This window comes from Sapajus apella, unplaced genomic scaffold, assembly GCF_009761245.1.
Source record: "Sapajus apella isolate SASKATOON/1434 unplaced genomic scaffold, GSC_monkey_1.0 scaffold74, whole genome shotgun sequence".
NCBI lineage: Eukaryota > Metazoa > Chordata > Mammalia > Primates > Cebidae > Sapajus > Sapajus apella.
In genome coordinates this window covers 2,988,349-3,001,723 of record NW_022437014.1, presented here as the reverse complement: position 1 = coordinate 3,001,723, position 13,375 = coordinate 2,988,349, and the positions used below count along the sequence as shown (strand labels likewise).

General features: G+C 43.7%; 1 protein-coding gene across 1 annotated transcript in view; it reads left to right on the top strand.

Annotated features, from left to right (window-relative positions):
- The first annotated feature begins 11,701 nt into the window (after positions 1-11,701).
- ERO1A (endoplasmic reticulum oxidoreductase 1 alpha) overlaps positions 11,702-13,375 on the top strand; it is a 58,793-nt gene continuing 57,119 nt past the window's right edge. The window contains exon 1 of the mRNA XM_032251077.1: positions 11,702-12,046. Coding sequence (XP_032106968.1) covers positions 11,933-12,046 — 114 coding nt within the window. The 5' untranslated portion in view covers positions 11,702-11,932. The remainder of the gene's footprint in view (positions 12,047-13,375) is intronic.

Sequence of the window (13,375 nt, the reverse complement as noted above, 5' to 3'; positions counted from 1 at the left end):
AGATTTATTTATTTATTTATTTATTTATTTATTTATTTTTGAGACAGAGTTTCACTCATGTTACCCAGGCTGGAGTGCAATGGCGCAATTTCGGCTCACCGCAACCTCCGCCTCCTGGGTTCAGGCAATTCTCCTGCCTCAGCCTCCTGAGTAGCTGGGATTACAGGCACGCGCCACCATGCCCAGCTAATTTTTTTGTATTTTTAGTAGAGACGGGGTTTCACCATGTTGACCAGGATGGTCTCGATCTCTTGACCTCGTGATTCACCCGCCTCAGCCTCCCAAAGTGCTGGGATTACAGGCTTGAGCCACCGCACCCGGCGAGATTTATTTTTTAAGAGAAAAATTAGGAAACAGTATCAAATAGGCAAGTAGCAACTACTTTTGCTCCAACATTGGCCACAACACTCAAGTTTTTAGGAATTTTTCATCCCAAATGTCCACTCCCAAATACCTACAAATATGCACTCAATTGAACATGTCTATGTTTAAGCAGTGAGATGTTGAGGTAGAGTTCCAGCAGGGCACAGTGGCTCATACATGTAATCTCAACACTTTGGGAGGTTAAGGTGGGCAGATCATTTGAGGTCAGGAGTTCGAGACCAGCCTGACCAACATGGTAAAACCCTGTCTCTACTAACAATACAAAAAAATTATCTGGGCGTAGTGGCACATGCCTGTAGTCCCAGTTACTTGGGAGGCTGAGGCAGGAGAATTGCTTGAATCCAGGAGACAGACATTGCTGTGAGCGGAGATTACCCACTGCACTCCAGCCTGGGAGACAGAGCAAGACTCCACTTCAAAAGAAAAAAAAAAGAAGTTAGAGTTCCTAGGCTTCTGGGAAATGCTTTTAATAAAGTAAATACCATAAAAAGAGCTTTTAAAAAAGTACTAAAGATTAAATTGAAAAAGAGGTGTCTATCTTACATTTCTCTAATCCCCAATTCCACTCCCCTAATTTTTAAATGTGTTTCTAGTATATTTACCTTTCTATTTCTAAATAATATCCTTAGGTGCTATTTCTTGATATGTAAATTTTAGGATTTATCTTCTAACCAGATTAGGAAGATAAAGATTTAGCACCCTGACTCCAGACTCCCACTTTCCCTACTTGCATCCTCCATACATGCAATAGATGAAAGTTTCGGTTTAATTGCTATCCAATATTTGTATATTCACGTCATTGTGGGGCTATGCATGTCAAGCGGTGTACTATAGGTACATTTGCTTTATATAAAATTTTTTTTTCTTTTTTTCTTCTTTTGAGATGGAATCTTGCTCTGGCTGCCCAGGCTAGAGTGCAGTGGCCCAATCTCAGCTCCTGCAACCTCCACCTCCCAGGTTCAAGCTATTCTCCTGCCTCAGCCTCCTGAGTAGCTGGGATTATAGGCACCCTGGGATTACAGGTTGGGATTACAGTCACTACACCTGGTTAATTTTTGTACTTTTAGTAGAGACGGGGTTTTTGACATTTTGGGCAGGCGGGTCTCAAACTCCTGACCTCAGGTGATCCTCCCACCTCGGCCTCCCAAAATGCTGGGATTACAGGTGTGAGCCACTGTGCCTGGCCTGTAAAATTGTTTTGAACTTCCCAGAATGAAAAGTTTCCTCTTATTTTTTTGTTTATTTATTTATTCATCAAGATGGAGTCTCCCTCTTTTACCCAGACTGGAGTGCAGTGGTGCCATCTTGGCTCACTGCAACCTCTGCCTCCTGGGTTCAAGCAACTCTCCTGCCTCAGCCTCCCAAGTAGCTGGGACTACAGGTACTCGCCACCATGACCAGCTAATTATTGTATTTTTAGTAGAGACGAGGTTTTACCATGTTGGCCAGGATGGTCTCGATCTCTTGACTTCGTGATCCACCTGCCTCAGCATCCCAAAGTACTGGGATCACAGGCGTGAGCCACTGTGCCCGACCTCTTTTTAAATTTTTTTTTAGAAAAAAAAAAAAAAAATGTTGCCCAGGCTGGTCTTGAACTCCTAATCTCAGGCTATACGCCTACCTTGGCCTCCCAAAGTGCCGCAATTACAGGCCTGAGCCACCACAACCAGTCTAAAAAGCTGCCTCATGGCCGGGCGCGGTGGCTCACGCCTGTAATCCCAGCACTTTGGGAGGCCGAGGCGGGTGGATCACGAGGTCAAGAGATCGAGACCATCCTGGTCAACACGGTGAAACCCCATCTCTACTAAAAACTACAAAAAATTGGCTGGGCATGGTGGCGCGTGCCTGTAATCCCAGCTACTCAGGAGGCTGAGGAAGGAGAATTGCCTGAACCCAGGAGGCGGAGGTTGCGGTGAGCCGAGATGGCGCCATTGCACTCCAGCCTGGGTAACAAGAGCGAAACTCCGTCTCAAAAAAAAAAAAGCTGCCTCATTTTTAAGATGTGCTTAGTTTTTTGTTTTTTGTTTTGTTTTCATTATTGTTCCCAACTTTTCAAAAACAATCGTAAACTTCCTCTGAATAGTATTTTTCAGAACGTGACATCAGGAGTTCCTCCAGTTCTATTTTTTACCTGGAGACACTTCTCCAGGAGGCCTCCACCTTGCTCTAATCTGGGCTCCCTTCATCTTTTGCACAGCACTCTTCTTAGACCTTCCCTAACCCCTCTCTTTTATTCGCTTTTCTGATATCGAAGTCTCTTCTTTTTTGGTTTACTCTTTTGGTTGGATCACATTCTCTCAGTAATTTTCTGTGAAATAATTTTTTTTTTTCAGTCTCACTCTGTTGCCAGTCTGCAGTCCAGTGGCAAGATCTCAGCTCACTGAAACCTCTGCCTCCAGGATTCAAGGGATTCTTTTGCCTCAGCCTCCGGAGTAGCTGGAGCTACAGGTGTGCACCACCATGCCCAGCTCCTTTTTGTATTTTTAGTAGAGTCGGGGTTTCACCATGTTGGCCAGGATAGTCTCTATCTCTTGACCCCGTGATCTGCCCACTTTGGCCTCCCAAAGTGCTAGTATTACAGTCATGTGCCACCACACCAGGCTTTTTTTCTTTTTTTTTTTTTTTTGAGAGGCAGTCTCTCTGTGTCACCCAGGCTGGAGTGCAGTGGCAGGATCTCAGCTCACTGCAACCTCTGCTTGCCCAGTTCAAGCGATTCTCCTGCCTCAGCCTCCCAAATATCTGGGATTACAGACTTGTGCTACCACCCCCAGCTAATTTTTGTATTTTTAATTGAGACAGGGTTTTACCATGTTGTCCAGGCTAGTCTCGAACTCCTGACCTCGTGATTGACCCGCCTCAGCATCCCAAAGTGCTGGGATTACAGGTGTGAGCTACCGCGCCCAGCCTCTGTGAAAGAATTTAAAGATGCACATTATTTGAAACCTTGCATATCTAAAAGTATCTGAATTCTTAGTCAAGTGTGAGAGTAGCTGGCTACAGAATTCTGTCAGAATCTTCCTTGCTCCATGGTTCTGTAGCTTCCAATGCCAATATAGTGCTCTTCTGGTTCTCAACTCTTTGTAGGGGACAAAGTTTTTTGTTTACCTTTCTGCTGTATCCCTGTTGGGGGCATTTTTTCAACCAATGAACTGGGCACTCTGTGGGCCCTATTAATCCATGAAGTTATCCTTCAATTTTGGCTGTTTTTTTGAATTACTTCTAATACTGTTTTCTCTCCTCTGTTTTCATGATTTCTCTTAGTGATGCTCATATTAGTCAAGTTCTTCTTAATAATTTTTTCATTTTTTCTCATTGATTTCTACCTCTTTGTCTTTTTATTCCACTATCTAGGAGATTTCCTCAATGTGTCTTCTAATGTTTCCAAAGAAACGTTTTATTTTGGTTACATGTTTAGTTACTAAGAGGTCTTTCTTGTTCTGTTTGTTCCATTATATAGAATTCTGTTTTTTTTTTTTCTTTTATTTTAGAGACAGGTTCTTGCTCTGTTGCCCAGGCTGGAGTACAGCGGTGTGATCATAGCTCACTGCAGCCCCAAACTCCTGGTCTCAAGCAATCCTCCTGCCTCAGCCACCCCAGTAGCTGGGACTACAGGCATGCATTACCACAGCTGGCTAATTTTTTTATTTTTCAAAGACAGACACTCTTGCCATGTTGCTCAGGCTGGTTTCAGACTCCTGGGCTCAAGGGATCCTCTCATCTTGGCCTTGGCATGAGCCATGGCCCAAAATCCTGTTCTTTTGTCTTTGAGGATATTGGTTATAGCTTTTTGTTCATTTTTCTTTCTTCCCTTTTTGCTCCTCAAGTTTGTTTTGACCTATTTCATATGGAGGTTTTCCTCAACAATCTGATGAGGCTTGGTTTTCTGACGGTAGAGTGAGTGAGGCACTAAAGAGGCGATGGGATTCTGCGAATGTGAGTGGGAAGGTCCAAGTATTTGGTTGTTTTTGGTGCCATTGTTCGTTCCTGGAAGAATGTTCTTCTCCCTTCTAGAATGGGAGAAGAAGGAATTGGGAGGGATGGGATGGGTGGAAAGCAGGTATGTATATGATCTGCAGTTTTGGAGCTGAGCATTATCGGTGGTCTGAAGGTGGGGCCAAGTTTTCATATTCAGTATGAGAGGGTTTTGTTAGTCCACCTCTTTTTCACTTTGGAACTCTCTGTTTCTCCCCTCTCCCTGGAACTATGCAGAGTCAAGAGTTCCTGAGTTTATAGCCATGCTTGTTTTTTAATTAGATACTCCTGATCTTGAAATGTTTTCTAAATGAATTTTAAATGTTTATTTTTCTAGTGAATTAACTAGTAGGTGAATTCCTACTTTGTCATTACTCTCCCCAAATCCACACCTTTTGTGAATTTTTTCTTGTCAATTCCAATTCTATTGTGTACCATCTCTCATCCAAAATTACTTCTGCCCAAAGTGATCACTTAGCCTTTAAGCTTACAGCATTTCTTTGAATCTTAATCACACATTGCCCTGTGACATCTCAGATTGTTGTTATACTTTCAGCTTTGTTAATTAGTTAATTTATGTATACATTCATTAATTCATTCAGAAGTCATCTTCTCAAACACATATACAGTGCTAAGTGCTGGGGAACCTGAGAATACCAAAGCAAGTTCTTTACTCTTCTGTTGAATGAGGAAAACAGGTACATTTGATTCCGTATGGTAAGCATCATTATATGACCATATGGAACCAAACAGGAGTGAGTAACTTAAACCAATCACTCTTAACCAATCTTAAACCAATCTTAAATGAATCACAGAGAAAGGGTTAAAGAAGACTTCACAGAGGTAGCGGGACTGAACTGAATCTTGAAGCAATGAGCCAGCTGAAGTGAGGGGACTAGGTAGGGACAGGGAGGAAACCTTTCAGGAATGAAAACTCATTTCAGGTGAGCAAAGATGTGGACGCTGGAAGCAAGGAGGCACAGATGGAGAATTGTTAAAAGGCAGAGAGGTATTGGAAATGAAGCTGGAGAAGTACTTGAGGCCAGATCATGGGGGACCTTGCATGTCATGCTAAGAATCTTAAACTCAATACCTCAGACATTTGGAAGCAGTGAAGATTTTAAAAAGAGGCATAACTGGGTCAGATTTACGTTTTTGAGCAACCAGGCTAGTGTGGAGGATGTTTTTTTGAAGGGTACAAGGCTAGATGTTAGGTGATCAGTTAAGGGAATGGGGCAATAAATCAGGTGAGAGACAGTAAGAGCTGGAACTATCTGTGGTCATAACGATGGAGAGGAGGAAATAAGTTGAAGATATATGTAGAGGACAGCCTGTTAGGACTTGGTGTTATCAATAGATTATGGAGGTGAAAGAGAAATTGAGAATGTCTTCTTGCTCTCTAGGTGCCTAGATACAGATGGTGGTGTGACCAAACATTTCTGAGAAAACCACATGGATGTATCCAAAAGATGGATGGATTTTTTTTTCTTTTTTTTTTTTTGAGACAGAGTCTCACTCTGTTGTGCAGGCTGGAGTACAGTGGTGTGATCTTGGCTCAGTGCAATCTCTGCCTCCTGGGTTCAAGTGATTCTCCTGCCTCAGCCTCCCAAGTTGCTGGGACTACAGGTGTGCACCACCATGCCTGGCTAATATTTGTATTTTTTGGTAGAGACGGGGTTTGCCATGTTGGCCTTGGCTGGTCTTAAACACCTGACCTTAAGTGATCTGCCCATTTTGGCCTCCCAAAGTGCTGAGTTTACAGGCCTGAGCCACTATGCCCCAGTAAAGAGATGGCTGGATTTTGAAGCTTAAGGGAGAGATGAGACCTGGACATTTAGACGTAGGAATCATCAGCATGGCGGAGTTACTTAAAATCTTGAAACTGGTGGGGCGCCATGGCTCATGCCTGTAATTCCAGCACTTTGGGAGGCCAAGGCAGGTAGATCACCTGATGTCAGGAGTTCAAGAGCAGCCTGACAAACACAGAGAGACCCCGTCTCTACTAAAAATACAAAATTAGCCAGGCATGGTGGCACATGCCTGTAATCCCAGCTACTCGGGAGGCTGAGATAGGAGAATCGCTTGAACTCAGAAGGCAGAGGATGCAGTGAGCTGAGATCGCGCCATTGCACTCCAGCCTGGGCAACAAGTGCAAAACTTCGTCTCAGAAAAAAGAACAAAAATAATAATAACAAATATCATGAAACTGATAGAATTTCTTCAGGGTACAGTATAGATAAACACTGAACAAAGAACGGAATCCTGGGGAACACTCATGTCTTAGAGGCGGGCCAGGGAAAAGCCCAGGAAGGAGACAGTTAAATAGTATGAGAAACAGAAGGAGAATCAGGAAATCAAATTGGAGAGGAATCGGCATTGTCGGAATGCAGCAGAGATTTCGTGAAAGTTGGTCACTGGGTTTGGCAATAGGAAGGCTATACAAAGAGGAGTTTCAGGAAGGTAGAGCTGGAAACCAGACTGTACCATGGGTTAAAATGGGGATGGGAAGTAGAGGAGTGGATGAGGAATCAAGTCAGTGACTATATATAGCTTGCTTTCAGGAATTTGAGGTAAAGAAGGTGAAGATAGAAGTTATATGGCATGTCTTCCTACTTTGGATGATTCTAAGCACCTTGAGAGAAATGTCTAGTAATGTACCATGTGTACAACCATATTCTGTTATTAATGACATCAATGATTCTAAAAAAAATATCAGCACCAAACCTTTAGGTTTCTACTTAGCATTTCTTCTTTTACCAAACTATTTCCTTATTTACTTCCAGTCTATTCAATGAAAGGAATTGTTTAGGTACTGACAATTCAGAATGACAGAAATTGTTTAGGTACTGAGAAACTTCCCACAGAAATCCCCGTACACCATTTTGAGAAATTGGACTCAAGCCATTTCCTGCTTTGGTCATCTAAAAAAAAATAGTAGCTGTTATTTACACAGTAATCAGAATTCCATCAAGAAATGCAGTCTGCATTAAATCTAAGTCATGTTATTGTTATAATCACGAGTATTAGAAAAACAAGTTTGTGACCTTGTTCATCGCTAAAACATGTAATGTTGTTTGAATTTGTAATGAATGGGAGGCTGGGCTTTCAGAAATCAAAGGTGATCTATGTACCCTGTGGGGTGCTCTTTAAATAGTTATTGAATGACTAATCAGTGATTTCATGGGCCCTAACACAGGTGAGATGATTGTCTGAACAGGTCTATTTGAATAAGGAAACTCATACAAAGGACTAGCCTGAAGGATTCTCAGGGACACTTCAGTGATATTCACATCACACATATAAAACTGTATTTACTTAGTCTAAAATCTCTTATAAGAAAAAATATAATTATCCAGAGAACAAAGTAAAAAAAATGTGTATACTGTTTCTAAGTTTGCTAGAAATTTATTCTGAGCAAGAGTTTGAGTTTTATGGAAAATAATTTCTATTATGGGAACACCAATTTTTTTTTTTTTTTTTTGAGACAGAGTCTTGCTCTGTAGCCCAGGCTCGAGTGCGGTGGCGTGATTTCAGCTCACTGCAACCTCCGCCTCCTGGGTCCCAGTTCAAGCAATTCTTCTGCCTCAGCCTCTGGAGTAGCTGGGATTATAGGCACACACCACCATGCGCAGCTAAGTTTTGTACTTGTAGTAGAGATGGGGTTTCACCATGTTGGCCAGGCTGGTCTTCAACTCTTGACCTTGTGATCTGCCCTCCTCGGCCTCCCAAAGTGCTGGAATTACAGGCGTGAGCCACTATGCCTGACCAGGAACACTGACATTTTTAAGCTCCCCTAGGTTACAGGCCGTTGCATTAGGGTAAAATGTGAAGCTGATTCATATTCAGATTGCTTCCTTTTAAAATCATAGGCCTTACTCATTTCCCCTTCTTCTTATTGTGTTTCCCATTTTTGATGGCCTAATCTTCATTTATTAGTACTGATGCCAATGAAAGATCTTCATTTATTCCACAGACGCGTACAAAGACAAGATCCTTATTAAGGATCTCTGGGAGTCTTGGGGACATTTGAAACACAATCCTTGCTCAAGAAGTTTAAAGACGTTACAATTCAGTGATAAAAACATGAAGTAGAAAATATCATACAAGATTACATACTAATGCTGAAATGAACATGGGAGTGCAGATATTTCTTTGACATATCAATTTTGTTTGTATTTATTTATTTGAGACAGAGTCTCACTTTGTCGCCCAGGCTGGAGTGCAATGGCACGATCTCAGCTCACAGCAACCTCTACCTCCTGGGTTCAAGCTATTCTCCCACTTCAGCCTCCCCAGTAGGTGGTACTATAGGTGCGCACCACCGAGCCTGGCTAATTTTTTTACTTTTAGTATAGACAGGGTTTCACCATGTTGGTCAGGCTAGTCTTGACCTCAAGCAATTCACCCACCTTAGCTTCCTAAAGTGCTGGGATTACAGGCGTGAGCCACCACACCCGGCCTATTTTTAGTTTTTTGAGGAACATCCATACTATTTTCCAAAATGGCTGTACTAATTTACATTCTGATCAACAGTGTACAAGCGTTTCCATTTTTCTACATCCTTTCCAGCTCCTATAATCATTCATCTTTTTGACAATAGCCATTCCAACAGGTATAAGGTGACATCTCATTGTGTCTTTAATTTGCATTTCCCTGATGATTAGAGATATTAAGCATTTTTTCATATACCTGTTGGCCATTTTATGTCTTCTTTTGAAAAATGTCTGTTCAGATCCTTTGCTGCTTTTCAAATCATTTATTTTCATAATATTTATTTGTTTCTTATAATCCCATGTTCATTTCTGCATTATTCACAATAGCGAAGATATAGGAACAAAAATGTGCATCAATAGATGAATGGATAAAGAAAATCTGGTACGCGCGCGCGCACACACACACACACACACACACACACACACACACACACACAGGAATACTATACAGCCATAAAGAAGGACACTCTGTAATTTGTGACAATATGGATTAATCTAGAGGCTATTACACCAAGTGAAATATGCCAGGCACAGGAAGTCAATTACCACATAATCTCACTTAGATGTGGAATCTAAAAAAGTTTATCTCATAGAAACAGAGTAGAAAGGTAGTTACCAGATGCTGGTGGGCAGGGAGGATGGGGAAAGGGGAGATGTTGGTCAAAGGGTGAAAAGTTTCAGTCAGACTGCAGGAATAAGTTTTAGTGATCTAATGCACTGCATGGTGACTACAGGTGTGAGCCACCATACCCGGCCTATTTTTAGCTTTTTAAAACTAAAAATACTTTTTTTCCATACTAGAAAATAGTATGGATGTTTCTCAAAAAACTAAAAATAGTATGGATGTTCCTCAAAAAACTAAAAATAGTTAATAATAATTGCAAAATTGCTAAAAGAATAATTTTTAATGTTCTCATCATTGAAAAATGAAAAGTTGGTGAGGCAATATATCTGTTAATAAGCTTGATTTTATCTGTCTACAGTGTATACATAAATCAAAACATCCCATTGTATTCTATAGATATACGCCATTATTATTTGTCAAGTTAATTTTTTAAAAAAAGATTGTATACTAAATTCTATGGATGTCTCTCCAAGTGTAGGAACTGGACCTTATGCATCTTTGTACCCTAATTGTTAAGCTCAGTTTGCCAGAGTCAGTTTACTGAATTGAAATCATTGAGAAACTGGAACTGGGTTAGGAGGAAACCAGAAAGACTGCTTATAGCAGAGAGAACACAAACTAGGTCTGGCCCTAAAAGGGATAAGTGGGGCCTGTATATAGGCATATGAAGAAGAGCTTTCAGGTTAGAAGGGAGATTGTATTAATAAGCACATGTGGCATGTTGTAGATACTAGAATCAGAGCTTCTCAGGTCCATCAGGATCTCTATTGACTTTTTACTACGCTTCAGTCTACTTGGCGGTGATAGGAAGAAGTCTAGGGTTTGCAGCAAAATACATCAGTTTAAGTCATTTCAACTCTTTCAACTTTTAATGTGCATGCAAGATGTCGGAAAGCTTCCAGTTTCACCTTGAAACTGTCTTAGGCTGGGCTCAGTGGCTCACACCTGTAATCCCAGCACTTTGGGAGGCTGAGGCGGGCTGATCATTTGAGGTCAGGAGTTTCAGACCAGCCTGGCCAACATGGCAAAACCCCTTCTCTACTAAAAATACAAAAAATTAGTCGGGTGTGTGGTGGCGGGCGCCTGTAATACCAGCTAGTCGGGAAGCTGAGGCAAGAGAATCGCTTGAATCTGGGAGGCAGAGGTCGCAGTGAGCCGAGATCATGCCACTGCACTCCAGCCGGCGCGACAGAGCAAGACTCTGTCTCACATACACACACAAAAAAGTAATCCCAGCTCTTTGGGAGGCTGAGGCGGGAGAATTGCTCTTGAGGAGTATGAGACCAGTCTGGGCAACATGGTGAAACCTTGTTTCTACTAAAAATAAAAAAAATTAGCTGGGCTTGGTGGTGCACCCCTGTAGTTCCTGCTACTCGGGGGGCTGAGGTGGAAGGATCACTTGAGCTCTGGAGTTCGAGGCTGCAGTGAGCCGTGATCGCATCATTGCAGGCCAGCCTGGATGACCCCGGGAGACCCTGTCTGGAAAAAAAGAAGAAGAAGAAGAAAAAAAAAAGCGAATAGACGAGTCCCAAGGCTGAATGTTAAAAGACCAGGACTCGGGATTAGAGGACCTGGCTCTATCACTACCCAGCTCCAAATCCTTGCTCACGTCATCTCACTTCTGAACTGGGCCTGTTTGCTCCTATTAGAGAGGGCGGCTTCCACCCCTGCTGTCCAATACAGTGGGGACTAGCAGCCACATTTGACCATGAAAAATACGCACTGCATTTCAAAGACAAAAAAGTCAAATATCTTACGAATAACTTGAATATTGATTATATTTTGAAATAGTATTTTGCACATTCGGGGTTAAATAAAAATATTTTAAAAATAAAAAAGAAAATGTACCTGTTATTTTTACTATTTTGATGTGGCTACTGAAAATGTAAATGACATATCCCTTTCAGCTTTAAGACTCCTCCAGGAACACGGTGGACACGTAATTCGTAGGATTTGATTTCCTCGCGTTGAGATACGGAAGGATTGGCCGGGAGTGAGCGAGATGGGGCGGGGCCCCGCAGGAAAACACAGGCCCCTTCGGCTTTTGCTCTCGCTCTTGGAACGGGAAGGACCCTCGACTGCCGCGCGGGGGCTGGGGTTGTGCGCGTGGATCTCATCTCCAGGCGGGGGCCGTCAGGGGGCCGGGGGCGAGCGCTGCGGGCCGGGCGGGGCCGAGCCGGACCGAGCCGGGAAGCGGGTTGGTGCGTCAGCCTCCCGCGCCGGGAAGGAACCGGTCCGAGGCCCCGGGCGGCCGGCGCGGGCGCCGCGGCACGTCCGCAGGCTGGGTCGCGAGGTGGCGACCGCTGAGAGGCGGGAGGGCCGAGGCGGGCCTGGGAGGCGGCCCGGAGGTGGGGCGCCGCCGGGGCCGGCCCGCGCGGGCTTCATCTGAGGGCGCACGGCCTGCGGCCGAGCGTGCGGACTCCCAGGCGTGAAGCGACAAGCGGTTGCCGGAGCGGCTATGGGCCGCGGCTGGGGATTCCTGATCGGCCTCCTGGGCGCCGTGTGGCTGCTCGGCTCCGGCCACGGCGAGCAACAGCCCCCGGAGACTGCGGCACAGAGGTGCTTCTGCCAGGTGAGCAGTGCGCGCTTTGGTGCTGCGGGTCCCGGCGCCCTCCGCGGCACGCCCTCCGCGGCACGCTGTGTCCCGCACGCCAGGCAGGTGAGCGGCTGGGGGTGCGTCTCTGCGTCTATTCCCGCCGAGAATAAGACTCCGGTGCTGCTGCCTGGTGGCCGGGACTGAGTCTTCAGCTCGCCTGGCTTGGCATGGACCGGGCCCCCGCGGCCGCCTGGAAGTCGGCGCGCCCTCCGGTGCCTGGGACCAGCAGAGGGGTGTGGGTGCACGCCATTGAGGGGATTTATGCATCTTGGTTGAGCTCTGCCCAGGGAGAGTGTGCACAGTGTATACACAGCGCCTAGCCAGTATCTGCTAGTTTCACAGAACCTAGATCTTTCTAACTTCAAACTTGACCAGGAACTTGTGTACCCAGTACCTGTGCAGCGTGCATTTCGCCAGCCTTTTTGGCTAAGACGTTTGTGGGCTGCTCTCAGATCTCGATGTTAGGCGGAAGAATGGCTGCGTGTGGTGTTTCTGTATAAACGCAACTACCTGATGTCTTTGGGACTGCAGTTGCCCTCTGGTTTGTGGCCCTGTGTGCTCTTTTTTTCGAAAGTAATGAGATTCTCTGATCCTGACACCCATTAAGCTGGTATGAATTGGGAGGATGATCCTTATTCTTCAAAGCACAAGTTTGATTACAGGCAGATTACGATCTTTTCTTTCTGTAAGAGATGTGGTTCCTTGAGCAAAAAATTCAGAGAAACTTACAGGTTTCCGTTATCCTCAGTATCTGGTACTTCAATGTGATTACTCTTGTCAAAGCCATCTTTTGATTGACTCTGTTAATAAAAATTACTCTTTCTACAAAATTAAGGGGTAGGCATCCATGTTATTCCTAAGTGGATTTTGCTATTTATTATCAGAAATAACATTTTATGTGTTTAGGAGCGAGATATCATGTCAAAGGAAAGATGTGTTTAAATATGAAAGGGTTTCCTTTCACTGCTTTACATTCTTGGATTTTGTTGTTTTGCTGAGTGATTTGGGAGTTGAGGTGAGTGTTATCTAGGAAACTAAGGGAAGTTGAAAGAAAATTGCTGCTTTACAAATAAGACATCGAAAAGTTCTTTACCCTCAATGATTGCAAACGACACACAATCAAGTACCTAAAAGGGAAAAGGGTCATTTTTTCTTCTCATATAATGTAACACAGAGATTAAACATTTAAAATATAACATAGAAATGACCTTAAAATAAAATATTCGGTACAGAAAAAAGATGTCCAATGTAACATTTTCAATTACATTCTGGAGATTTGAATAGTGGAATAAAAAAGTACACGTT